The sequence below is a fragment of the Salvelinus namaycush genome, chromosome 32 (genome assembly GCF_016432855.1).
Source record: "Salvelinus namaycush isolate Seneca chromosome 32, SaNama_1.0, whole genome shotgun sequence".
Taxonomy (NCBI): Eukaryota; Metazoa; Chordata; class Actinopteri; order Salmoniformes; family Salmonidae; genus Salvelinus; species Salvelinus namaycush.
The window spans coordinates 25,013,421-25,040,202 of NC_052338.1; the positions used below are offsets into that span (position 1 = coordinate 25,013,421).

The 26,782-nt window shown below is 41.9% G+C and overlaps 4 protein-coding genes across 7 annotated transcripts; 1 reads left to right on the forward strand and 3 right to left on the reverse strand.

Moving 5' to 3' along the window:
• The first annotated feature begins 96 nt into the window (after positions 1 to 96).
• Positions 97 to 1,987, forward strand: rbm48 (RNA binding motif protein 48). 2 transcript variants are annotated; one of them, XM_038972083.1, is made up of 5 exons: positions 97 to 245; positions 404 to 594; positions 769 to 914; positions 1,035 to 1,639; positions 1,745 to 1,987. In XM_038972083.1, the coding sequence occupies exons 1-5, from the start codon at positions 123 to 125 to the stop codon at positions 1,814 to 1,816; spliced, it is 1,137 nt and encodes a 378-aa protein (XP_038828011.1). In that variant the 5' UTR covers positions 97 to 122; the 3' UTR covers positions 1,817 to 1,987. The 2 variants fall into 2 exon arrangements, with proteins under 2 accessions (XP_038828011.1, XP_038828012.1); XM_038972084.1 differs by lacking the exon at positions 1,745 to 1,987 and having other exon boundaries at positions 1,035 to 1,118; positions 1,220 to 1,369.
• Positions 1,812 to 4,138, reverse strand: LOC120027197 (EF-hand calcium-binding domain-containing protein 1-like). Its single transcript, XM_038972088.1, has 3 exons — positions 2,473 to 4,138; positions 2,167 to 2,265; positions 1,812 to 2,057 (listed from the first exon to the last, which is right to left on the reverse strand). Exons 1-3 carry the CDS (start codon positions 2,569 to 2,571, stop codon positions 2,007 to 2,009), a joined length of 249 nt encoding a protein of 82 aa, XP_038828016.1. The 5' UTR covers positions 2,572 to 4,138; the 3' UTR covers positions 1,812 to 2,006.
• A 105-nt stretch (positions 4,139 to 4,243) lies between these two features.
• On the reverse strand, positions 4,244 to 9,673 carry LOC120027196 (progranulin-like). 2 transcript variants are annotated; one of them, XM_038972087.1, is made up of 6 exons: positions 9,563 to 9,673; positions 8,858 to 8,998; positions 8,196 to 8,501; positions 7,132 to 7,305; positions 6,653 to 6,796; positions 4,244 to 4,520 (listed from the first exon to the last, which is right to left on the reverse strand). In XM_038972087.1, the coding sequence occupies exons 2-6, from the start codon at positions 8,996 to 8,998 to the stop codon at positions 4,392 to 4,394; spliced, it is 894 nt and encodes a 297-aa protein (XP_038828015.1). In that variant the 5' UTR covers positions 9,563 to 9,673; the 3' UTR covers positions 4,244 to 4,391. The 2 variants fall into 2 exon arrangements, with proteins under 2 accessions (XP_038828015.1, XP_038828014.1); XM_038972086.1 differs by having other exon boundaries at positions 6,653 to 6,799.
• An 11,462-nt stretch (positions 9,674 to 21,135) lies between these two features.
• fam133b (family with sequence similarity 133 member B) lies at positions 21,136 to 26,782 on the reverse strand. Of its 2 annotated transcripts, XM_038972067.1 has the most exons (11): positions 26,645 to 26,781; positions 25,735 to 25,832; positions 25,342 to 25,420; positions 25,100 to 25,231; positions 24,952 to 25,002; positions 24,721 to 24,792; positions 24,311 to 24,409; positions 23,935 to 24,006; positions 23,727 to 23,819; positions 23,395 to 23,448; positions 21,136 to 21,956 (listed from the first exon to the last, which is right to left on the reverse strand). In XM_038972067.1, the coding sequence occupies exons 1-11, from the start codon at positions 26,666 to 26,668 to the stop codon at positions 21,867 to 21,869; spliced, it is 864 nt and encodes a 287-aa protein (XP_038827995.1). In that variant the 5' UTR covers positions 26,669 to 26,781; the 3' UTR covers positions 21,136 to 21,866. The 2 variants fall into 2 exon arrangements, with proteins under 2 accessions (XP_038827995.1, XP_038827997.1); XM_038972069.1 differs by lacking the exon at positions 23,395 to 23,448 and having other exon boundaries at positions 26,645 to 26,782.

Below are 26,782 nucleotides of genomic sequence, written 5' to 3' on the forward strand. Positions count from 1 at the left end.
GTCTGACAGGCAAAAGTAGCTGATCTGCTTTTTTGATTTTCACAGAGACATCGATGAGCTCACGTCCGATTATTGTCGTCTGGGAAACTACTTCCGGTTTGGTTTTGTTGTAATTCGCAAACATGGCAGGATTTACCAACAGCTCATGTTGGAGCACTCCAGAGGTTTATAAACATCATGAGCAGCAAAAGATTTGCCCCTCACGACCGAAGTATAGAGAAGGGAGGAGACTTAAAGCAGTTAAGGTAGGAATATCGTTTCCTTCAGCGAAATTCTGTATCCATGCTCAATACTTGGCCAAGTGAGCTAGCGAACTAGCTAGCTAGAAATCGAATGTATTTGGTTGGTTGATTGATAGATACAATGTATTGTATTTCTAACCCGTGCTATATTGCCCCTGTAGGTGTACACCATCAACTTGGAGTCTCGTTACCTGATGTTGCAAGGAGTCCCAGCCATCGGGGTGATGACAGAACTGATCGAGCTCTCTGCGCTGTACGGGGTTGTGGAGGAGTACAGGGTGCTGGATGAGTACCCTGCAGAGCAATTCACAGAGGTCTACCTCATCAAGTTCCAGAAACTCACCAGTGCAAGGTTAGTACAGGTTTTATAGGTTAGGATGAGATAGACAGGGACAGGTGTTTTCCCTGACCATCATGTAACCTGGTCAGGAAAAACTTCAGGCCCTAGTTTTATCTAGCCTAGTTGTACACCAGCTGGTAGACCACCTGTCTCAGCCAGTTATACTTTAAAGTAATTGTGTTTCAGGGCGGCCAAACGGCACATGGATGAGAAGAGTTTCTTTGGAGGTTTACTACATGTGTGCTATGCCCCAGAGTATGAGACGGTGGAGGACACCAGACTAAAGCTGCAAGACAGGAGACGATATGTGAACAGGACAACTCAAAATAAAAGTACAGATGTTGTGCTAGTAGAATATTATCAGAACTATCTCTGGTATGTCATTCCCAATGTAAGAATGATTATTATGATGTAGTTAGTTGACATATGATTCTTCTTTTTTGGTTGAGAAGCAAAGGAACAGGACCACTGGGATGAAGAGCGCAAAAAGCCCATGTCTTCAGATGCAGTTGCTACCACAGCCAGGACTTCCTCAGGTGATGATCAGAGATCCAGTGATACCAGCAATAAGGGAGAGACTTCGAGTACCAGCCAAGGCCATTATTTAGGATTTCCTTTATTGCCTTTACCCCCACAGGAGTTTCTTCCTTACAGACATGCCCCATCTTATGATCGGTTGTATAGTTATCAGGCAAACCAATGCAGGACTATTCCAACAGAGGACAAAATGGGGTCATTGCATAATGCCATAAATACTAAACAGCAGCTGGCACCCAACATAAGCAGCGTTCCCTCCTCTTCTGGGGGAGACAGAGGAATAGTGAAAAGACTGAGTAAGAATCCACCCCCTGCAGCACCCCCAAGATTCGTACCGAGGACCACACATTTGGAGAACAGAAAACGGAAAATAGTAGAAACTAATAAAGACTCACTTTTTGGCTTTGTGGACAAAAATGAAATCCTCATTGGACCAAAACTACCAGACCGGCCTAAGATGGATATGGCGGACGAGTCATTGAACATAACAGCCAACATGATCAGAAATACATTGAAAAAGGTATATTCGTGGTCATTTTGCTTCTTAAAATTGTTCACTCACAATTTCATACAATTGAAGAGTGATACAACACTACAGTAAATTAATTTCTTTCCTTGTTCTCAGGTTGCATCAGTTCCTGAAGTCAAGCCAACAGAGAAGAAGACAAAGTCAGCAAAGCCTCGGAGGAGAATCTAACAGACCTGTCCTGAAAGACTGCTTCTCATAGGGAATGAGGTGGACATTAGCAAGTTCTTACATTTACACCATTCAAACGGAACATCATATTTTCTCAACATGTTTTATTTATACATTTCCCATCAGTGTATGAGCAGATTTTTGTTTATAAAAAATAAAAAATGGTGTTATGAATAACTTAGTGATGTCCTTAACGCTCAAGTGGATCCTGGAATGCATGCTGCTCAAATGCCAATATGCTCTGTAACACAAAAGGAAAGAACATGTCAGACAATGGCAAAATATTATATTGTCCAATCCAGACAGACAAGTCATTACACTGTTTTTACAGTCTTAACTTCAAGGGTCACCTTGGCATCGTGAAGGCAGGTTCCAAAAGCCTCAAGCAATAGATTCTCATCTCTCACTGCCTTTTCAAAGTCTGCATAGGACAGTCTGCTGTCATGATCCTGAGGAAGGAAACAACTCATTGATATTTTATGTTCAGACAGTATATTTAATCTGAAACATGAATTGGTCAATTGTGGCCAAGTTAAACAAACAGTGATTGTAAACACAGGGTACAATGAAGGTAGCCTGGCAGGTTAAACAATAGGTAGCACAGCATTCAGCCTGGTTTAACCTGATGAAAATGAAGATAAACATTTTGCCATTACCATCTTCTTGAGCGTGATCACCACCAGGTCTTTGATGCCCTCGTCTGGGTCCTCCTCTGTGGGCTGTCTGATCAGGCTGTTCTTCAGCATGTGGAACATCTATTCCCGGGAAATGTACCCAAGTCATACACATCAAAGCTGTGAAAACCAAATGGGGGGCAGAGTCAATACATGGGTAGTAATATCGTAGGTAACAGTCAAAAAGCCTACATGATACACTTTATAGCTTTCTTAAACTTTATTTTTTCATCCAATGTCCCATGGAGAAAGACTGATAGTCCCTCGATCCACTCACACTGACGTAGCTGTCGTTGTCCTTGTCAAATGCGCAAAAGACTGGAATATAATACCATTTTTTTTGTGATGCCTTACCACATCAGTATCATACTTTATTTGATGCTTACATTCTGTTTTATGTGACAAAAGAGACACACCTACCTCTATCCATGATCATATCATCAGTCATTCCAAAGGTGTTGTGCAGAATATTCCTGAATTTCCCACTACCCTCCTGTCACTCTGATCCCCCAGGAGTCCATTGAATAGTCGGATCAGACACTCCGTTTCTGTTTAGTTAGTACTGCTTCCATATGCATCATTTCAATTTACATAGACTGATATATGCTTTTATTAATTTGCATCAACACAGGACATACTTTGACATGATCTCAACAAAGCAAGATTATAGCGCCCCCATCTGTCACGTAAACAGTGGTGCCAACACGTTCAATGGAAGGTGAGTTTTGGTTGGAGGAGCTAGACAACAATAGCTAGCTATTAACTTTTCTTTTGTTTGCACGTTTTGTTATTAGATATATAGCTACTGTAGCTAGATAAATGCAGAGAAGTAGAAACTAGGTAACCGTTAGTTGGCTAGCTAGCTTTTATTTTTAGAAGTTCTGCGAAACGTTACTGTAACATAGCTATCTCAGGACGCAACGTAGACTCTGACAACTAACGTTAGCTATCAAAACTCAAACGTACAGTGTTTGACGTGTTTAGAAAGAGTTTCAGCGAGATTCTGAATACATTTTCTAGTCATAGCAGACATTTCAGCCATTGTAGATAGGAGGCAGGATTGTTGGCTAGTAGCTAGCCGTGGATACATAAACACTAATGTTAGCTACTTGTTGTTACCATAGTAACTCCAATCCACGTGCACAGAACTTCACGTATAATACGGGCAATGGCTCAGAGAGTGAAGAGCATGAATGATACATAGGTTGCGTTCGTAAAATCACTCTGGCTATCTTCTCCGATTTCAGAGCACTCTTGTCTGAGTGTGCGTGAGCGCAGAATAACTGATGACTTTACGAACGCTCAACACCGGTTGAGTAAGGCCGGTGTCAGTAAACGTTGGCGTAACGAAATTGATGCCAGCAGTACAGTTACAGTCACCAACGCCCTGGATAACATGAAAAAAGCCTAACCAGCTCCGACAGGCTGAGTAACATGGTCACACTGAGGTGTTCTCTCATTTGTGTCTGGAAGTACGTTAGCTAGCCAACGTTAGCCAGTTAGCTTGACTGCAGTTGTGAGGTCAGAATGCTAGGATCAACCCTACTCCTTGGCCAAAGCGTCTAGTGTGCGCTCTGAATGTAGTAACTGACAATCTGACAGCGCTCTGAGTTTATGATCGCCCAGAGCGCACTCTGAGCACACCCATGCGCTCCAGAATTAATTTACGAACACACCCATACTGTACATAAATATATGACTGATACAATTTAGCCAGTGGAGATTGATAGCCTATAAGGAATGATACACTAAATACTCAACAAGGAAACATTTTAATGATTGGGTGACATGATTCAACATTCTTGTATTCATCAGTGCAAGGTTAAATTAAAATGCATTCACAAAAAGGGTACAATCCAATGTCAGGATAGGGACAAGATCATAAATCATTTGAAATTGTGTCAATCCTGATTAGCATCATCCTTCAGACCTGAAGGAATCTGAGAGTACCATTTCCTGCACTTGTATGAGTTTGGGTCACAGGTGTATCCATGTTCACAGCAATGCAGGCCATCCGCACAACACTTCGCCTAAAAATAAAAAATATAGGCCTCAGAACATGATAGTAATATAAAATATGCATAATATTGCACATGATCTTAATGTGATAACTCTACCTACATGTACATATTACCTCAATTACCTCAACTAACCGGTGCCCCCTGTACAGTTGAAGTCGGAAGTTTACATACACCTTAGCCAAATACATTTAAACTCAGTTTTTCACAATTCCTGACATTTAATCCTAGTAAAAATTCCCTGTTTTAGGTCAGTTAGGATCACCACTTTATTTTAAGAATGTGAAATGTCAGAATAATAGTAGAGAGAATTACTTATTTCAGCTTATATTTCTTTCATCACATTCCCAGTGGGTCAGAAGTTTACAAACACTCAATTAGTATTTGGTAGCATTGCCTTTAAATTGTTTAACTTGGGTTAAACGTTTTTGGTAGCCTTCCACACGCTTCCCACAATAAGTTGGGTGAATTTTGGCCCATTCCTTCTGACAGAGCTGGTGTAACTGAGTCAGGTTTGTAGGCCTCCTTGCTCGTACACGCTTTTTCAGTTCTGCCCATAAATTTTCTATAGGATTGATGTCAGGGCTTTGTGATGGCCACTCCAATACCTTGACTTTGTTGTCCTTAAGCCATTTTGCCACAACTTTGGAAGTATGCTTGGGGTCATTGTCCATTTGGAAGACCCATTTGCTTTAACTTCCTGATTGATATCTTGAGATGTTGCTTCAATACATCCACATAATTTTCCATCCTCATGATGCCATCTATTTTGTGAAGTGCACCAGTCCCTCCTGCAGCAAAGCACCCCCACAACATGACGCTGCCACCCCCGTACTTCACGGTTGGGATGGTGTTCTTCGGCTTGCAAGCCTCCCCCTTTTTCCTCCAAACATAATGATGGTCATTATGGCCAAACAGTTCTATTTTTGTTTCACCAGACCAGAGGACGTTTCTCCAAAAAGTACGATCTGTGTCCCCATGTGCAGTTGCAAACCGTAGTCTGGCTTTTTATGGCGGTTTTGGAGCAGTGGCTTCTTCCTTGCTGAGCGGCCTTTCAGGTTATGTCGATATAGGACTTGTTTTACTGTGGATATAGATACTTTTGTACCTGTTTCCTCCAGCATCTTCACAAGGTCCTTTGCTGTTGTTCTGGGATTGATTTGCACTTTCCGCACCAAGGTACGTTTATCTCTAGGAGACAGAACGCGTCTCCTTCCTGAGCGGTATGACAGCTGCGTGGTCCCATGGTGTTAATACTTGCGTACTATTGTTTGTACAGATGACCGTGGTACCTTCAGGCGTTTGGAAATTGCTCCCAAGGATGGACCAGACTTGTGGAGGCCTACAATTTTCTTTCTGAGGTCATGGCTGATTTCTTTTGATTTTTCCATGATGTCAAGCAAGAGGCACTGAGTTTGAAGGTAGGCCTTGAAATACATCCACAAGTACACCTCCAATTGACTCAAATGATGTCAATTAGCCTATCAGAAGCTTCTAAAGCCATTACATAATTTTCTGGAATTTCCCAAGCTGTTTAAAGGCACAGTCAACTTAGTGTTTGTAAACTTCTGACCCACTGGAATTGTGATACAGTGAATTATAAGTGAAATAATCTGTCTGTAAACATTTGTTGGAAAAATGACTTGTGTCATGCACAAAGTAGATGTCCTAACCGACTTGCAAAAACTATAGTTTGTTAACAAGAAATGTGTGGAGTGGTTGAAAAACGAGTTTTAATGACTCCAACCTAAGTGTATGTAAACTTCCGACTTCAACTGCATATATTAAACCTCGCTATTGTTATTTTACTGCTGCTCTTTAATTATTTGTTACTTTTATTTCTTACTTTTTTGGGGGTATTTTTCTTAAAACTGCATTGTTGGTTAGGGGCTTGTATTTAAGCATTTCACTGTGAGGTCTACACCTGTTGTATTCAGCGCATGTGACAAATAACATTTGATTTGATTAAAACATTTCACACTGCTCTGTACGTGCACTACAGATAAAATGTGCATTACATTATTAAACATGCTCTACCTACATAACATTGATATACTACTTTATCAAATGATAGCTCAGTGGTATTTAATGTCAGTTGTATTAAATCCCCTCTACAGTACACTCAACACTTTCAGTATATTTACCAGTGGGAATGGGCAACATCCCCATTTGCCATTAGGTCCCTTGCAGCAGCTGGATGCAGAAGGACAATAGAATTTAGTGTCACAGTGAGTGACTCCAGCCTGTGGCGTGCTGTCAGCGGCCTGAACTAGAGCTGTCCATGAGACCTGCTAAAAGACGAGGGAATGAAGACAACCACACCATCAATGTTCTACTCAGGGGTTCAACATGTAAAAAGAACTCGCACATCTGAGTATCTGGTTGCGTGGGGAGTAATGTGAATACATTACTAACTACTCTCAGAGGGTAAAATGTAATAGCATACCAGTGTGCAGGAAATCATTCTCTATTCATTATTATTTTTAATGCCCATAAGGTGGGTTTCAAAAGTGATTTTCTCTTAGACTGAGTTGAGTGGCACAATAACAAACACAGAAAGAGAACAATGTCCACTGCCTACACAAACATTGGTTGCCTGTGAGTGTGATGCATAGGTACCTACCTGATCGTGGACCTTGTTTTCCGGTTTGGAGACCTTGATGGCTTCGATCATTGAAGGGGCCTGCCTCGGAGCAAAAGGGTACCTCAGGTTGCCATACCTCACACACTTAGTGTATGTGGGGTCACAGTCATAGCCATAGGGACAGCAGTGGTACCCATCTAGACAGCACCTACCCTGTGGAAAAACAGACGTATACAAGTTGATACAGTGAGCTACAAAAGTATTGGGACAGTGACACATTTGTTGTTGTTGTTTTGGCTCTGGGGGTATGATATTTGTGCGTCTAACTTTCTAACTCATCACTATTCACGATTTATTCAGGACTATCCATAATCATGGTAGCATCCACATTAATGTAGACATGTTTAGAAATATATTATAATCTTATTTACAATAAAAGTGACTCCAAAATTACACAATAGATAATCTGAAACAACAAGTTTGTAGAGTCACACGCTTGATGTAATCATTGTGTGCTAGGATTATGGGACCAAATACTACACATTTGACTACTTCAATACACATATAAGTGAAATTTTACCAAATATTTTTGGTTCCCTGAAATGGGGGGACTATGTACAAAAACTGCTGTAATTTCTAAACGGTTGAACCAATATAGATGACAATACCCTCAAATTAAAGCTGACAGTCTGCACCTTAACCTCTTGGTCATTGTATCATTTAAAATCCAAAGTGCTGGAGTACAGAGCCAAAACAACAACAACAAATGTCACTGTCCCGATCCTTTTATAGCTCACTGTATATTGACAATAACCATTTTGGAATTAAGTATAACGTATATTGTTTCATGCATACCCATTTTGCATACCACAGCTCTCAAATTCTTGTTTTTAATATTTCTGAGAAAATATCCAGTTTAGAAAAATATGAATAACTTATTGTGTAGTATGTTTTGTTTTTTAGCTGTAATAAAAACATAATACTACAACAATAAAAGTGTCACTAATTTCCTAATACTGCCAGCTACTCTATAACACTATTACAAACTGACAAGAGCCCTTCAAGCCAACATACTACAAGCAGAGAAAAACTAGTCAACTCACAGGAGAGTACGGACAGCAGAACCACAGGCCTGTGGGGTGGTGGCAGCAGGTGGTGCCATCGGGACAAGCATAATAGTTGTCACATTGCACCTTGCCGACCATGGAGCTCTCCACTGCATTGCTCTGGACAGGGCTGCTGTCAGATTCGAGCGGAGCAGAGACAGGAGAGCTTGGTTCCTCTGCAGCCACCTTGTTCAGCATGGGCACACTGCTCCATGGATGGTCGCCTTTCTCACACTTCTGGGTGATGGCATTGCAGTTGAAGCCTGACGGGCAACAGTGGGCCATGTCAGAGCAACACACCGCCTGGAAAACATAATGAAAAAAAGGTGATATGCAGTCAAAATACCTTTATTGGGTCTTTGCTCATACAGCTTTCTAAACCCAAGGTCTTTGCTCATACAGCTTTCTAAACCCAAGGTCTTTCAACTGAAATATTGTTTTTGTAATCCAAAAGAAAAGGAAACAACAGTACCAGTATGCTGTTTTTTTTCTCCAGTATTTACAACCTTAGTGCTGCTGAGAATCCCATTTACTAGTGTGATCAAATTCCCTAGCCTGGTTCCAGATGTTTGTGCTGCCAATTGCTATGGCTGTTGACATGACAAAACAGATCTGGGACCAGGCTAAAAATTGCCCTAATGTGAACCCTGGTTACTCACATTGGGAACTGGACAGCAGGCGTATCCTCCTTTAGTCAAACAACAGGTTGATTGATCAGAGCAGACCTTCCCACCAGGGCACGTGATGTAGCAAGAGGCAGACCCTGTCAGCACTAACACCAATGTAGCTATGCTCCACATCTAAAGGATAGGGATTAAACAAGTGGTTACGATTTAGAGGAATTTTGTAGTAGGTTGAGTATGATGTTTATTTTTTGAAGTTTATTGGATCATTATACCTTGTGAAATTTCCAACTCTTTGTCTTTATCTTAGGGTACGTTTGTAAATTCACTCTGGAGTGCCAGTTCTGTCAGATTATTTGTTTGTAACGCACCCTTAGATGAGCAAAATTAAGATGAAAAACATGAGGGTGGTTTGAGAGTGCCAGAGCGAAATGCTCTGAATTTAGCCTACAAACGGCCAATCTGACAACGCTCTGAATTTTTGATAGCCCAGAGCACACTTTGAACGCACTCTGGCACTCCAGAATCCAGAGTGAATTTCCGAACACGCTGCCACAGCACTAACATGGTGTCTTAGTTTACTTTCAATTTCAAACGCATCTAAATTTACATGACTTCTGAATTACTTGACTAAGATTCAAATAATTGAATACATTTGTTGTTTACTAATTCTTATAGTTTGTGATTTCTAATTGCATAGTTTAATATGAAATTATTTTCTCTTTTTTAAATCTCACTTACCTTAGCCTTGATATTGATCTCAGTTTAGTGATCCAAACACTTCCTGTGATGAGATTACACAATGGGGTGACTGCATGACTCCTTGACCAATAAACTGCTCTTCATACACTAGATTTGATCCTCCCACTTTTTATAACAAATAAGTAACTTTATCTCATTTCCCCATTTATGCCAAGAATGCACTAAACAGAAGCTTGGGTCAGTGACGAATCCAGAAGTTGTTAACAGTATATTACCATGTCCAATAGCACCAGTTGGCTTTATAGACCCTTTGATTTTCATTATGTCAGTCCGTCAATACAATGATCACTAGAACTTATAGTCTCGGGAATCGTGAATTTGGTCAAGGTGTGGAAAATGAAGAACTCCAACGAGTTCTATATTTAAAGGTTTAATAGACAAACAATAGACAGAAATATGCATACGGGGAGACAGACACGCTCCTCTGATAGATTTGTAGCAATCTGCCAACCCCCTCAAAGGCAGGCAGGCAGGCATAAATACTTTTGCTTATCTGTTCGTTCTCCAAGTGTTCTGGGCCCCTGGTCAAAACATTAATCAAGGAAATCAAGACCACTTGGTTTAGTGAGCCATATATTACATATCTCTATCATTTGAAACCACCGATGGCTGAATTTACATGACCTCAGGGATGTCACCTAGAGATCACCTAGGATACCAGGTTCTGCTTTTATGGTGACTCCTAACCTCTTGGAAGTCATTCAGGGGCTGAGTTCAGATTAAAGGGGAGCCAATAATTTAGATATTAACAATAGCTCAAACTACATGAAGGACTTAAATAGGCCTCCTTTAACCTTTGATACCAATCATTCCTATGACACATTCTTCACTCCCCTCAACTGTGTTCATCACAATAGTTGTTTAATAAGTCTAGGAGTTATTTCAAAAACGATTAATCATATTCAGAGAAATGTGGAATATAGGGAAGGGAAAAGTGAGAAATTATGTAAGCTACAGCATTACTGTTATCACGGTTGTCTGTAGTACGATTCATTCCTCTGTGTGATCTGAGTCCTTAACTGTACTGTAAAGTTATTGTCATGCAAATTGCAGCATTTCTCAATACAGCATAGCCATCTATGGTTTTCATAGTTAGTTTGGTGAAAGTGACTGCTGTATAAGTCTATTTAGTATTGTGTTGCAAACCACAGTGATAAGGAATACAGTCTGTTTTAGGGAATCTGGGTGTAACCATGAGGAACTTTGTCCAGATTGAGGAAGTCTACAAATGTTCTGTTTAAAGGCAGAATCCGCAGGTCGTGGGCGACCCTATGCTGCCCTACTTCTTGTGTAGTGTTTTCACTTAGAACGAAAACAAGGGGGTGGCACCAAACAATCAATCATTGACAGGTGGCACCATTGACTGAATACATCAATATGTGTCTTACAATAAATGTTGTTTTGAAAGATATCCCTCTAGTGGTGTGGGGGCTGTGCCTTGGCAAAGTGGGTGGGGTTATATCCTTCCTGTTGGGCCCTGTCCGGGGGTATCATCGGATGGGGCCACAGTGTCTCCTGACCCCTCCTGTCTCAGCCTCCAGTGTTTATGCTGCATTAGTTTATGTGTCGGGGGGCTAGGGTCAGTTTGTTATATCTGGAGTACTTCTGTCTTATCCGGTGTCCTGTGTGAATTTAAGTATGCTCTCTCTAATTCTCTCTTTCTTTCTCTCTCTCGGAGGACCTGAGCCCTAGGACCATGCCTCAGGACGACCTGACATGATGACTCCTTGCTGTCCCCAGTCCACCTGGCCGTGCAGCTGCTCCAGTTTCAACTGTTCTGCCTGCGGCTATGGAACCCTGACCTGTTCACCGGACGTGCTACCTGTCCCAGACCTGCTGTTTTCAACTCTCTAGAGACCGCAGGAGCGGTAGAGATACTCTTAATGATCGGCTATGAAAAGCCAACTGACATTTACTCCTGAGGTGCTGCACCCTCGACAACTACTGTGATTATTATTATTTGACCATGCTGGTCATTTATGAACATTTGAACATCTTGGCCATGTTCTGTTATAATCTCCACCCGGCACAGCCAGAAGAGGACTGGCCACCCCTCATAGCCTGGTTCCTCTCTAGGTTTCTTCCTAGGTTTTTGCCTTTCTAGGGAGTTTTTCCTAGCCACCGTGCTTCTACACCTGCATTGCTTGCTGTTTGGGGTTTTAGGCTGGGTTTCTGTACAGCACTTTGAGATATCAGCTGATGTACGAAGGGCTATATAAATACATTTGATTTGATTTTGAAAGAATAGTTGTGAAATATTAGCCTTCTGGGCTAATCCCGGCTACTCGAGAGGAAGTGAAAGTCACTGCAAACTAAGGGAGAGGTAAAACATTTACACAATAGTTACCCGGAGGAACATGGGGGAGGGTTATGCAATTTGTAATTTAGTCCAGGAGAGGGTCATGTAATTTGTAATCAATTAAATGTCATACTGCTAAGTGTTTGAGAATTAGTTGCTTACAGTATTATAGTATCTCATGTGTGCCCGATGATGCCCCTTATCCCTGATTCTCTGCTGGACTCACAATATCAAGTGTTCCTAGTGTAGTCTCAGAAAAATTATCCATAGCCTATTCCAGCCTTTCTCAAACCCTGGTCTGTGGACCGGCGTAAGTCCGTGGAGGAATTCTTGCTGGTCTGCAGCATATTTGTCTTGAATAAATACTTGCCTTTGGCCCACTTGCGCAATGCGCTGAACAATGCATTCCACATTAAACAAATTGTGTTGCCATGACTAAATGTTGTTGTCTTAGGTCTCTCTTTATATAGTGTTGTTGTGTCTCTCTTGTAGTGATGTGTGTTTTGTCCTATATATACAGTTGAAGTCGGAAGTTTACATACACTTAGGTTGGACTCATTAAAACTCGTTTTTCAACCACTCCACAAATGTATTTTTAACAAACAAATTTTGGCAAGTCGGTTAGGACATCTACTTTGTGCATGACACAAGTAATTGTTTACAGACAGATTATTTCACTTATAACTCAATGTATCACAATTCCAGTGGATCAGAAGTTTACAAACACTAAGTTGACTGTGCCTTTAAACAGCTTGGAATATTCCAGAAAATTATGTCATGGCTTTAGAAGCTTCTGATACCTTCAGGCGTTTGGCTAATTTACATAATCTGAGTCAATTGTAGGTGTACCTGTGGATGTATTTCAAGGCCTACCTTCAAACTCAGTGTCTCTTTGCTTGACATCATGGAAAAATCAAAAGAAATCAGCCAAGACCGCAGAAAACATTTGTGGACCTCCACAAGTCTGGTTCATCCTTGGGAGCAATTTCCAAACGCCTGAATGTAAATATTAATAAATATTAAATAATACATTTTTCTCCCTACTATTATTCTGACATTTCACATTCTTAAAATAAAGTGGTGATCCTAACTGACCTAAGACATGGAATGTTTACTAGGATTAAATGTCAGGAATTGTGAAAAACTGAGTTTTTCAAAAACTTTAAATGTATTTGGGTAAGGTGTATGTAAACTTCCGACTTCAACTGTATATATTTATTTTTTTATCCCAGCCCCCATCCCTGCAGGAGGATTTTTGACTTTTGGTAGGCCGTCATTGTAAATAAGAATTTGTTCTTAACTGACATGCCTAGTTAAATAAAGGTAACAAAATCTAAAGTATAGCTCCACCAAACACGCACACACTGCTGTGCAGCCTGCACTCTCTCTCTCTTTCCCTGGATTTGTTTCAAATAACAGCTGCCTGCCAAAACCGGTCTGTGTGATATGTCAGACTTGCCTCAGCCGATATGCTATGAAGCCATCGAAAATGTGCAGACATTTAGAAACAAAGCATCCACATCTTAAGGATAAGCCAGATAATAAAAAAAGAAGAAAAAGAGATGACCAACCAAACAAAAATGCTGCACATTCATTTCACAGACGAGAGTTTACTGAAGGTTTCATACTTCCTCTCTCATAACATTTCCAAGTGCCAGGCTCCTTTCACTATAGTTGAAAAGCTGGTCATGCCCTCAGTCGTGGATGCTTGCCGAGAGGTTTCAGGCCCAACTGCTGCTACAAAGATCAGTGAAATCCCACTTTCCAATGACACTGTCACACTAGAATCCAGGATATGACAGATGATATTGAATCACATGCAGGTTTTAGACAGAGCTTGCACATCAAACTGGTTTGCAATCATACACTGGTTACAGCACAACACCACATCCTATGTATGTAAAGGACACTGTTGTGAGTGTGACACTGACTTATTTGGTGGTAATGTCTTCCCCCCCATTTAGCTGTTGTCAACTGAGCATTGATGGCGATTCACAACCCTGGAGAGCATTGAAGAAGTGGTTGAATTCATAAACGGTGCATATGTTTTCACTATAATGTATTCTTGTTCCATCAATATTGTTATCAAATCAAAATCAATGTTTATTTGGCACAGGATACAGTCTGATGTATTTGGGAATATGACATTAGATTGTACTGTGTACTATCAAAGTGTACTACTGTGTACTATTGAAGTGTACTATTGAAGTGTACTACTGTGTACTATTTAAGTAACAATTTCTTTCATGTTTTCTCAACGTCAACCTGTAATGCACAGGATAGTTTGGACCTGCTGGATGGAGGAAACAGTCAGCCATAGATGTTGACAGCCCTCCTAACCCTTCACCAGTGTCCATGTAACATTCTACCTGCTACACAAGAAACCACCCAAATCAACTGTATTTCTCAATATTTCAATTCACAAGATAGAATGAACTTGCGCATGAGCCATTGAGACTGGAACCTCTGTAGCAGGGCCGTAAGGATGCATTGCGGTCATACCGGCTCTGATGACCTCCGAGTAGGGGGTGAAAGGTGGGAACCAGGACCACCACATAACAGTTTGTGACCTGGAACTGGAGGTGAGAGACCTGGCAACAGGGTCATCATTCTTTTATTTGTATTTTTTTTTACTCCATATACAAACATATACATACAAACAACTACTTACAGACACACAAACAATGACTAGTGCCTGCATTATTGTTTGCCACTTGACATTAAATTGTTTTTCTCAGTCACCCAATCAATTTGTTTTTCTCGGTCACCCATGCTATTTCAATATTTAAATTATACACAGAAAAAAATATGAACGCAACATGTAAAGTGTTGGTCCCATGTTTCATGAGCTGAAATAAAAGATTCCAAAAATGTTCCTGGCGTACAAAAAGCTTTTTTTCTCTCAAATTTTGCGCACAAATTTGTTTTCATCCCTGTTAGTGAGCATTTCTCCTTTGCAAAGATAATCCATCCACCTGACAGGTGTGGCATATCAAGAAGCTGATTAAACAGCATGATCATTACACAGGTGCACCTTGTGCCTGGGACAATAAAAGGCCACTATAAATGTGCAGCTTTGTCACACAACAATTGGCATGCTGACTGCAGGAATGTCCACCAGAGCTGTTGCCAGAGAAGTGAATGTTAATTTCTCTACCATAAGCCGCCTCCAACGTTGTTTTAGAGACTTTAGCAGTACGTCCAACCAGCCTCACAACCACAGACCATGTGTAACCACGCCAGCCCAGGACCTCCACATGCAGCTTCTTCACCTGTGGGATTGTCGGAGACCAGCCACCCGGACAGCATTTCAGGGAAGCTAATCTGTGTCCTTCTCGTCCTCACCAGGGTCTTGAGCTGACTGCAGTTCAGTGTCGTAACCGACTTCAGTGGGCAAATGCTCACCTTCGATAGCCACTGGCATGTTTGGAGAAGTCTACTCTTCACGGATGAATCCCGGCTTCGTGTGGCCGAGCGGTTTGCTGATGTCAACGTTACGAACAGAGTTCCTCATGGTGGCGATAGGGTTATGGTATGGGCAGGCATAAGTTACGGACAACGAACACAATAGCATTTTATAGATTGACAATTTGAATGTACAGAGATACCGTGATGAGATCCTGAGGCCCATTGTTGTGCCATCCATCCACCGCCATCACCTTGTGTTTCAGCATGATAATGCATGGCCCCAATTCTCACAATGATCTGTACACATTTTCTGGAAGCTGAAAATGTCCCAGTTCTTCCATGGCCTGCATACTCACCAGACATGCCACCCATTGAGCATGTCTGGGATGCTCTGGATTGACGGTTTCCGCCAATATCCACCAAATTTGCACAGCGGTGTGGGACAACATCAACAGGCTGGTCAACTCTATGTGAAGGAGGTATGTTGCACTGCATGAGGCAAAGGGTTGTCCACCAGATTCTGACTGGTTTTCTGATCCACGCCCCTTCCTTTTTATTAAGGTATCTGTGACCAACAGATGCATACACTCTTAGAAAAAAGGGTTCCAAAAGGGTTCGTTGTAAGGCAAAGAGTTCTACCTAGAACCTTTAACATCCTAAGAAACATTTTTGGAAGAAAGGGCTCTTTGATGATTCTTTGGAAGGCAAGAAGGATTCTTTGGAAGGCAAGAAGTGTTCTTCATAGAACCAGATACAATATTTCCCAGCACGCAGGGAGATTTTCAGAATTGTTTGTTTTACTGTAATCTGTGTTATTGCATGTACATTGATTGGTTAATACATTTTATGCTACACAAAGATAAATAACATACAGTTTTCTAAATTAATCCAATCTGCTGGATTTATTGCACCTGTAATGAGATGGTTGTTCCAGTTTAGATGATTGAGGTAGTCTCAGTATTCAATCTTCCCTACCCTGGCAGTCATTCCGAATGCAGGTTGTGGGTGATTGACAATTCCACTTGTTGGATATCCTAACTCTGGCTGGATTCAATTAGGAATTATACATCACTTTGCAAGCCAGCATAATGTGACTTGCATGCCTGTTGTGGCCTGTAAACCAGGAGATTCCTAATACCACAGTGTTAGGGTATAACTAGGCCCTCAAAGAAAGGCCTTATGATATATGTAATGTACTGTCTTAAATAATACAATTTGAAAGGCTAATAGAACGGAACCGTTCTAGGAAGAACCCTCCAAAGATAAAAGGGTTCTCGGCAGAGCTATTCATAGACAGTTCTAGGAAGAACCTTTAGATTATAAAATGGTTCTTGGTAGAACCATTCATACAGGGGGTTCTTTGAGGAACCCTACATAGAGGGTTCTCGATAAAAACCCTCTGCAAAGAGTTCTACCCAGCACAAAAAAGGGTTCCCCTATGGGGATACACTGAAGAACCCTGTATGGTTCTACTTAGCACCTTTTTTTCTAAGAGTTTATCTTTATTCCCAGTCATGTGAAATCCATAGATTAGGGCCTAATGAATGTATTTCAATTGACTGATTTCCTTATATTAACCGGAACTCAGTTAAATATTTTAAATTGTTGCATGTATATTTTTGTTCAGTGTAATTCCAATGGTATCCAGTTTATGGATTAGTCATGAGCAGTCTTTTTCTTATTTATTTTTCTCTTTTGGGGTCGAGTTGATTCAGATCCAAGAACAGAGAATGATGCTTGTTGGCTTCATCTACTCAGTTTGTTTCTGGTGCTGTAACATCAGGTTGCAAGCAATGTTCCCTCTAAACTGCGCACTTCCTCCAGGACTGCCGCGCAGAAGAAATGTCATGCCACGCAGAGACGCAAGAGATTGAATCTCATGGAGTTCGCACTATATAGATCAACGTTTTTTCAGTGATCGAATCAACATTATATCAGCCCCATTTAAATGCAGGGGAATTACACCAGATAGGACAGACTGACCCTAGCCCCCCGGCACATAGACCATTGCAGCATGAATACTGAAGGCTGAATGAATACTGAAGGCCGATGATACCCCCGGACAGGGCCAACCAGGAAGGATATAACCCCACCCACTTTGCCAAAGCCCAGCCCCCAAACCACGAGAGGGATATTAGGGCTCTCGAGTGGCGCAGCGGTCTAAGGCACTGCATCTCAGTGCTAGATGCAAATCCAGGCTGTATCACAACTGGCCGTGATTGGGAGTCCCATAGGGTGACGCACAATTGTCCCAGCGTCATCTGGGTTTGGCCGGTGTAGGCCATCATTGTAAATAAGAATTTGTTCTTAACTGACTTGCCAAGTTAAATAAAGGTTAAATAAAAAATATCAACAGAGCACCAACTTACTACCCTGGGACAAGGCTGAGTATAGACTACGAAGATCTCCTATAGCACAAGCCCGAGGGTGCGGAAAACCGGACAGGAAGATCATGTCAGTGACTCAACCCACTCAAGTATAGTACACTGCTCAAAAAAATAAAGGGAACACTAAAATAACACATCCTAGATCTGAATGAATGAAATATTCTTATTAAATACTTTTTTCTTTACATAGTTGAATGTGCTGACAACAAAATCACACAAAAATTATCAATGGAAATCAAATTTATCAACCCATGGAGGTCTGGATTTGGAGTCACACTCAAAATTAAAGTGGAAAACCACACTACAGGCTGATCCAACTTTGATGTAATGTCCTTAAAACAAGTCAAAATGAGGCTCAGTAGTGTGTGTGGCCTCCACGTGCCTGTATGACCTCCCTACAACGCCTGGGCATGCTCCTGATGAGGTGGCGGATGGTCTCCTGAGGGATCTCCTCCCAGACCTGGACTAAAGCATCCGCCAACTCCTGGACAGTCTGTGGTGCAACGTGGCGTTGGTGGATGGAGCGAGACATGATGTCAAGATGTGCTCAATTGGATTCAGGTCTGGGGAACGGGCGGGCCAGTCCATAGCATCAATGCCTTCCTCTTGCAGGAACTGCTGACACACTCCAGCCACATGGGGTCTAGCATTGTCTTGCATTAGGAGGAACCCAGGGCCAACCGCACCAGCATATGGTCTCACAAGGGGTCTGAGGATCTCATCTCTGTACCTAATGGCAGTCAGGCTACCTCTGGCGAGCACATGGAGGGCTGTGCGGCCCCCCAAAGAAATGCCACCCCACACCATGACTGACCCACCGCCAAACCGGTCATGCTGGAGGATGTTGCAGGCAGCAGAACGTTCTCAACGGCGTCTCCAGACTCTGTCACGTCTGTCACATGTGCTCATGTGCTCAGTGTGAACCTGCTTTCATCTGTGAAGAGCACAGGGCGCCAGTGGCGAATTTGCCAATCTTGGTGTTCTCTGGCAAATGCCAAACGTCCTGCACGGTGTTGGGCTGTAAGCACAACCGCCACCTGTGGACGTCGGGCCCTCATACCACCCTCATGGAGTCTGTTTCTGACCATTTGAGCAGACACATGCACATTTGTGGCCTGCTGGAGGTCATTTTGCAGGGCTCTGGCAGTGCTCCACCTGCTCCTCCTTGCACAAAGGCGGAGGTAGCGGTCCTGCTGCTGGGTTGTTGCCCTCCTACGGCCTCCTCCACGTCTCCTGATGTACTGGCCTGTCTCCTGGTAGCGCCTCCATGCTCTGGACACTACGCTGACAGACACAGCAAACCTTCTTGCCACAGCTCGCATTGATGTGCCATCCTGGATGAGCTGCACTACCTGAGCCACTCGTGTGGGTTGTAGACTCCGTCTCATGCTACCACTAGAGTGAAAGCACCGCCAGCATTCAAAAGTGACCAAAACATCAGCCAGGAAGCATAGGAACTGAGAAGTGGTCTGTGGTCACCACCTGCAGAACCACTCCTTTATTGGGGGCGTCTTGCTAATTGCCTATAATTTCCACCTGTTGTCTATTCCATTTGCACAACAGCATGTGAAATTTATTGTCAATCATTGTTGCTTCCTAAGTGGACAGTTTGATTTCACAGAAGTGTGATTGACTTGGAGTTACATTGTGTTGTTTAAGTGTTCCCTTAATTTTTTTGAGCAGTGTATATTGAAAAAAACGTTGGCATGATGTGACGCACCCCTCCTAGGGACGGCTTGGAAGAGCACTAGTAAGCCAGTGACTCAGACCCCGTAATAGGGTCAGAGTCAGACCCTGTAATAGGGTCAGAGGCAGAGAATCCCAGTGGAGAAAGGGGAACCGGCCAGGCAGAGACAGCAAGGGTGGTTCGTCACTCCAGTGTCTTGCCGTTCACCTTCACACCCCTGGGTCAGACTACACTCAATCATAGCACCTACTGAAGAGATGAGTCTTCAGTAAAGTCAAAGGTTGAGACTGAGTCTGCTTCTCTCACATGGATAGGCAGACCGTTATATAAAAATGGGACTCTACAGGAGAAATCCCTGCCTCCAGCTGCTTGCATAGACAGCCCAACAATCCAGCCAAAGGCAAGTGTGGGTAGCTGCAGCCCCGGAGTGGGTGTGTTGAAAGGAGTGGGTGTGTGGAAAGCAAATCAGCAATTTGGCAGAGTCTTTGCCACTCAAGAACGTTGCCACTCAACGACCAGTGCACCGGTGTTGTAGCTACATGCCTGCTGACTTCAAGTGCTTCCTACCGCTACTGGGTATCACGGTCATGCGCCGGGGGGAGCTAACGTGGCCATTTTTTCTTTCACATTATTTAATTTCAAGTAGGATAGCAGTCTACACAATAAATAACTAATATTGATAACTGTCTCGATGTCACCTTGATATATAAACTCAGCCAAAAAAGAAACGTCCCTTTTTCAGGACTGTCTTTCAAAAATAATTCGTAAAAATCCAAATAACTTCACAGATCTTCATTGTAAAGGGTTTAAACACTTTCCCATGCTTGTTCAATGAACCATAAACAATTAATGAACATGCACCTGTGGAATGGTCGTTAAGACACTAACAGCTTACAGACGGTAGGAAATTAAGATCAGTTATGAAAACTTAGGACACTAAAGAGGCTGAGGCCCAACTGGGTGGAAAATCTGTCTCCCCCTCCAGCAGGTAGCACTGTTTTGCCCACTAAGGAAGGTCAATGAGAGTGTTGGATTTGGTCAAAATTAATGGGTGAGGTTTATTTGATCTAATATAAGTTTTGTAATGCTTAAATTGTTACAAGTGTACTGATATAAGACGTGAAATCCCGGCAACTTTGAGAAAAAAAACTATCTGAACTGAGATGGCTTTGTATATCCATGGCATGAGGTTAGTAGCATAGCATCTCTCTCCATTGAATACAGACAATTGACAACCCTCATTGAACGTTAAAAAAACAATTACAATAACGAGATGTATCCACCAATCCAAAGAAAGGAGAGAGACAACCTGCTGTGCCACTTTGTGGACAACAAGTCTTATTGTTAGGGCGGAGAGATATGTATCTTGTCAGTATATCCATAATCTTTGTGGCAGCTCAGGGCTCAACCCCCTTGTTTTCGTTCAGTGAAAACACTACACAAGTGGCCGGCGTATGGTCGCCCACGAACTGCAGATTTCAGCTTTAAAGGGGCAATCTGCAGTTGCTACAATAATTTTTGGACTTATAAATGAACAATATATACTGATTGATTCTTGAATATAACAGAAATGCCTCATGAGCTTAGTTTAACTGTCACACCCCACCACAACCCAAAATATAAGCTTGTTTTACTCCAATATTTGTAAACATTGTACATGTATTTCATGATGCTTCCAGGATGGTAAATTACAAGTATAAATGTTATTTGTTACTCTCATCCCATACAAATAATTCATCATTCATCCAAACACAAAAAAAGAATCACTATATTATCAAGGATAAAACAATACTTTAATAATTAAAACCCATTCATTTAGATATTCAGTTGTAGAATTCATTACATTAACAGAATTGAACAGTTTATCCCTTGTGATGACAATTTCACTCGTATTTTCACAATCCCAACTTCAATATGAGGCTGGCAAGAGAAGTGACCATCATATCAGAATGCATGCATCATGACACTGGGCACCAGCATAACAAAGTCCCAAAATGACCTCAGTGTAGCTACTGACGCACGAGATCTCCAAGAATGGTAAAATAGACATAGCAGGGCAGCATACCAAGGGTGTAAAAAATGTACACTGCTGATCAATATCCATGTATGGAAGTTCATTTCCGTTTCAAATGCAAATGTTTCAGTTCAGTTGCGCAACACTTGACAAACTTATGGTGTCCTTGATGACGACTTATGGTGTCCTTGACGACGTTCATTTGGATCTAATAAAAACTAGCAACAGACAAAAGAAAAACAAATATGCAAAGTTGTCACAGAGGGTTTGATGACCCGTAACTCCCAGTTCACCAGTCCTTAATTAACATTAGAAACCCCATATCCCATCTCCCCACCATCTCAACTCTCATGAGCAGGAAGCTAGCGGTTCCCCTAATCCATCAACTACCCCCATCATGGGAGCAGCCTAGATGGGATTTTTTGGTAGTGGAAAGGCAGATGCTCTCTAGTGGTGCACAGTTGGACAGAGAACCACAGCGCTAGATGTTAGTCTAACTCAACATCAGAAGAGGTCTTCTTCTTCTTCTTCCTGCCATGTTTCTTGTGCTTCTTTTTCCTCTTCTTCTTTGATTTGTCCTGTTAACATTTACAACATTTGGGTAAGTAAGTGTTAAACTTCCATTCTGCTATGTTTTTGTATAAAATCTGTCGGTGCAGAAAAATAGTTGGTAGAGCACATCGCTTGTAACGCCAGGGTAGTGGGTTCGATTCCCAGGACCACCCATATCTTCAAATGTATGCATGCATGACTAAGATGCCTTGGATAAAAGGCATCTGCATATATTATATTACAAATATGTTACATTTTAAACAATCCCAAGAGTTAGTCATGTAGTTATCTGCTGACAGAGGCATGTTGCCATTTCTGGTAATTTGCTAACATACACTATATGACCAAAAGTATGTGGACACCTGCTCATCAAACATCTCATTCCAAAATCATGGGCATTAATATGGAGTTGGTCCCCCCTTTGCTGCTACAACAGCATCCACTCTTCTGGGAAGGCTTTCCACTAGAAGTTGGAACATTGCTGCTGGGACTTGCTTCCATTCAGCAACAAGAGCATTCGTGAGGTCGGGTAATGATGTTGGGTGATTAGGCCTGGCTTGCAGTCATTGTTACAATTCATCCCATAGGTGCTTGATGGAGTTGAGGTCAGGGCTCTGTGCAGGCTAGTTAAGTTCTTCCACACCGATCTCGACAAACCATTTCTGTATGGACCTCACTTTGTGCACGGGGGCATTGTCAGGACCTTCCCCAAACTGTTGCCAGAAAATTGGAAGCACAAAATCGTCTACAATGACCTTGTATGCGGTAGCGTTAAGATTTATCTTTACTGGAACTAAGGGGTCTAGCCCAAACCATGAAAAACAGCCCCAGACCATTATTCATCGTCCACCAAACTTTACAGTTGACACTATGCATTGGGGCAGGTAGCGTTCTTCTGGCATCCACCAAACCCATAATCGCCCGTCGGACAGCCAGATGGTGAAGTGTGATTCATCCCTTCAGAGAACACGTTTCCACTGCTCCAGATTTCAATGCTGCCGAGTTCTACACCACTCTCCAGCCAACGCATGGCACTGCGCATGGTGATCTTAGGCTTGTGTGCAGCTGCTCGGCCATGGAAATCGAGGACTGACAATTGTGTGGCCTACCACTCCCCGGCTGAACAGTTGTTGACCAGGGCAGCTCTAGCAGGGCAGAAACTTTACAAACTGACTTGTTGGAAAGTTGGCATTCTACGACGGTGCCACGTTGAAAGTCACTGAGCTCTTCAGTACGGGCCAGTCTACTGCCAATGTTTGTCTATGGAGATCGCATGGCTGTGTGCTTGATTTTACACACCGGTCAGCAACGATGTGGCTGAAATAGACTAATCCACTAATTTAAAGGGGTGTCCACATAGCTTTGTAAATATAGTGTATTTTGGTTACTAGTCACTAAATCTGACATGCGGGAGTGGTCGTTTTCATCCTGTGGTTAGTGTATGCTTATCTGACAACCACTTACTGCTGCTATTTTTTCTTTCTCCTCATTACTTCTCTTTCTCTTCTTGGGTTCACCCTACAGAGACATTGCAAAAAATTAACCAACCACAATGTATGGGGAAAGTCCACGGACAGTTTCCTAACGTCCAATCAAAAAGTGCAGTATTTCACAATGATACAGAATGCAAAAAAAGTTCCCTCCATATAATACTTAAACTGCAGATGACCTATGCCCTCCAACGAGGAACAAAAATACATCCCATAAGTGTTCACCTAAGTCAATACATAACACATTATTTTCAGTCATAAAACATGGCAAATGAATATAGTGGCGACAAAGGTGAGTGTACTTACACCTTCCTCCACTTCTGAGTCAGCCGACGACTCCGAGGATGAGTCTTTATGACTTTGCTCGGCTTTCCTCTTCTTCCTGCGGCTCTTTTCATCCTGAAGGTTAAACATTTACAGCCCTCAGTTCACTGTAGCCCAGCATGTTCAAAAACTTCTTCAGGCAGCAATACACAAAACAGGACTAACAGCCACACGAATGTCCTTAAATTACCTTTTCTTTCTTCTTCATCTCCATCTCCATCTTCGTCTTCTTGGAGAGAAACAGAATGAGAGGGAAGGAGCCCTTTTTTTGCATACAAAACATGAAGATTTAATGAAGTACTCACGTAACAAAAAAAAAGTTCAACTTTGAAATGAATGAACAGAAATCAAACAATGGCTGAACAGAACAGTGACAGTGAGGACCAACATAAAAAGAGGGATGTTAAGAAGATGAAATCATCATCATCCAGAACATAAGATCTAGACCAGCGGTAGCCAGGTGGACGTGACGAAAAGAGATTTCTAAGAGGGCAGAAATGTCTTCAATTAAGATGAGATTTCATTATGTAAGGATATAGGTGGAATAGTCTCCACATCAAACTAACCTTGCTGTCGGGCTCCGATTCCACAGTCGAGTCTTCTGATGCTTTCTTGGAGGAGGACCGCTTCTTTTTCCGTTTCTTTTTGACACTCTTCTTTTCATTCTGACCAAACAGACATCAGATAAAAACTCAGTTTCAATCTATCATATTTCTCCTCTTTGAAATAGTAGGACAATATTTAACTGGAAACGCATTGAATACAATCCATTACTTTCTCAATATTCATAAAGGGGGTAGAAGCCAATCCCTAAACAAAATATCAACAGTATAAATATATATTCACAATACTCTTCGTGCCTACCTTAGAAATACAATTACTTCTAATGTATTATATTTCTATGGTGCCCACAAGGTGGCTGGGAAACAGTATGGCAAGCTGACACAGACTTGTCACCAAATACTCTGGTACATACCTCGTCTTCAGAGTCTGAGGAGGAGCTGCTAGAGGAATCAGAACTCGATGAGGAGGAGGAGGGAGAGGAATGCTTGACCAAACACAATGAAAGCAGAGCTCATTAGATTTGAAGACAGCAACTGACACAAAGATACCTTTGTGAAAAGCTTACACTTTAGATGACAGATATCACTACCGCAATATGCATACCAACAGTCTTCAACAAAACATTGGAGACAGCTTTCCTCACCCTGTTGGATTTCTTTCCCTTTTCTTTTTTTCCCTTCTCTTTCTTCTTTTTCTAAACACAAAACAGAGATCTGGTATGAGAGGTGGATACATTAAAACAAAATGTTTGTATTAGAGAATGTTAGACATGGATAGAACTGGAAGCATACCTCTTTCTTCTCCTTCTTCTCTTTCTTCTCCTTCTCTTTCTTCTCCTTCTCTTTCTTCTCCTTCTCCTCTTTCTCCTTGTCAACGCCACCTAGTAACTTCTCTCTGTTCTTCGCCAGCTCTTTCTTCCAATTCTATACAAAGCAAATTGTGATATTTGAATGTAAGAAAAAAATAAAACACTGGATTTGTGGTATAATAACGACCGGTCAATAAAGTACAATGGTTGACATTTGAACAATACCTCGTTCATTTGATCCTCAAAGTCCGCCAGAGCTCTGGAGCCTTTCTTCTTCCGCTCTATGATCTCTTTCACCTCTTCCCTGATGAACAAAAACCACCATCACTCAATGAAAATCAATGGATCACAACTGACGGTGATGTAGGCCTAGGTCCAAACATTCAAGGGCATAGCAACATTTTATTGTGACTTGCAGGCAGCATTTCATAGCGTGTAGCCTATTACTATAAGACAGCAATGCCTTACCACCCCAATGTACACACATAGGATCCACCATGTTGCCCGTTGATATTTTTCAGTAACATCAATGAGGGTATGTCCATCTCGCCAGTTATAGAACCTGGAGCGCTTTCAGGCACAAATCCTGGGTCCTTAGGTGTGTTATCTTATGCTTACCATGTTGGCCGTGGTCTGCTCAGGTAATCCTGGATAGACGGTCCTGCGTTGGGTGCAGGTCCCTTGGCCCGTGATGCAGCTATGGGGTTCACATATGACTGAAAACACACAAGGGAGACAGTCAGACCAGACATCTCAATGATGACATCTGGCTACCGTAGACAAGAAACACTAGTCTAGACAGGGTTGGAAGCATAATAACACACAATATTTTGACCTAGCTAGGTTGGATCAGTAATTTTGACTAGACTGTCAATACCAATTCTATGGCCTTTCCATACAAAGGTAATGTTAACACATTCATAACATAGATACAACGTAGACAGCCAGTTCGGCCAATTCGGGTGATGAACTCGAGCCTAGCTTGCAGGCGTAGTTACAGTAATAGCTAGTTAAGTTAGTTGTTTTTTTCCGACTGCGCGCTTTGGATTATATTAGCAGAACAGGCACAGGGTGTGCTCGCTAGTTCGCTATATTATTATACACTAGCTAAATAACATAACTAGATATATTTCGAACTAAATAGTTAGCTACGTTAGTTCAGGTGTGGCTCCGTTTAGCGGTCCTTCATGCGACCTGCTAACGTTTACTTGTTCTTCGTTATCTGCCAGGTTAGTTTGCCTAGCTAGCTATATTCGTTCGATATATATATCATATGTTAAAATAATTCAATTTACGCACCTTTGATATAACTCGTTTTAATGGGATTCGACTTGTCTAGACACTAACGTAAACTACTGTTAGCTAGCTAACTTATAGGGCCTAGTTAACATACCTAACGTTACAGGCCCATGCGTTCAGTGGCAGTTAGCTATAGCCAACACGTTTGTTTGTTTTCATGCATAACGTTACCATTTATCGTAAAAAGCTAAATATCTACATGCCTGTAATTATTTAACACTTGGCTTACCACTCTATTGTCTCTTTTCCCCATTTCTGCAGATTTCGCCTACTATTGGGCGAATATCACTAAATTGAGAACCGTAGCATGCTTCCCGTCGTTAGCCACCACAACAAGCGAGCTTTTCTAGCTACGTAGATAGATTCT

Excerpts from the sequence above, each read along its gene's own strand:
- LOC120027197 (XM_038972088.1), bottom strand. The coding sequence starts at position 2,571 with ATGTTCCACATGCTGAAGAACAGCCTGATCAGACAGCCCACAGAGGAG. Across the intron at positions 2,266-2,472 it reads TGATCACGCTCAAGAAGATG|GATCATGACAGCAGACTGTC; the intron begins GTAATGGCAAAA and ends TTCCTTCCTCAG. Across the intron at positions 2,058-2,166 it reads CCTGCCTTCACGATGCCAAG|AGCATATTGGCATTTGAGCA; the intron begins GTGACCCTTGAA and ends TTTGTGTTACAG.
- LOC120027196 (XM_038972086.1), bottom strand. The coding sequence starts at position 8,998 with ATGTGGAGCATAGCTACATTGGTGTTAGTGCTGACAGGGTCTGCCTCT. Across the intron at positions 7,306-8,195 it reads TCTGCTGTCCGTACTCTCCT|GGTAGGTGCTGTCTAGATGG; the intron begins GTGAGTTGACTA and ends GTTTTTCCACAG. Across the intron at positions 6,800-7,131 it reads AAAACAAGGTCCACGATCAG|CAGGTCTCATGGACAGCTCT; the intron begins GTAGGTACCTAT and ends CTCGTCTTTTAG.
- fam133b (XM_038972067.1), bottom strand. The coding sequence starts at position 26,668 with ATGGGGAAAAGAGACAATAGAGTG. Across the intron at positions 25,003-25,099 it reads AGAAGAAGGAGAAGAAAGAG|AAAAAGAAGAAAGAGAAGGG; the intron begins GTATGCTTCCAG and ends TTTTGTGTTTAG. Across the intron at positions 24,007-24,310 it reads AATCGGAGCCCGACAGCAAG|GGCTCCTTCCCTCTCATTCT; the intron begins GTTAGTTTGATG and ends ATGCAAAAAAAG.
- rbm48 (XM_038972083.1), top strand. The coding sequence starts at position 123 with ATGGCAGGATTTACCAACAGCTCATGTTGGAGCACTCCAGAGGTTTAT. Across the intron at positions 246-403 it reads GGAGACTTAAAGCAGTTAAG|GTGTACACCATCAACTTGGA; the intron begins GTAGGAATATCG and ends TTGCCCCTGTAG. Across the intron at positions 1,640-1,744 it reads TCAGAAATACATTGAAAAAG|GTTGCATCAGTTCCTGAAGT; the intron begins GTATATTCGTGG and ends CCTTGTTCTCAG.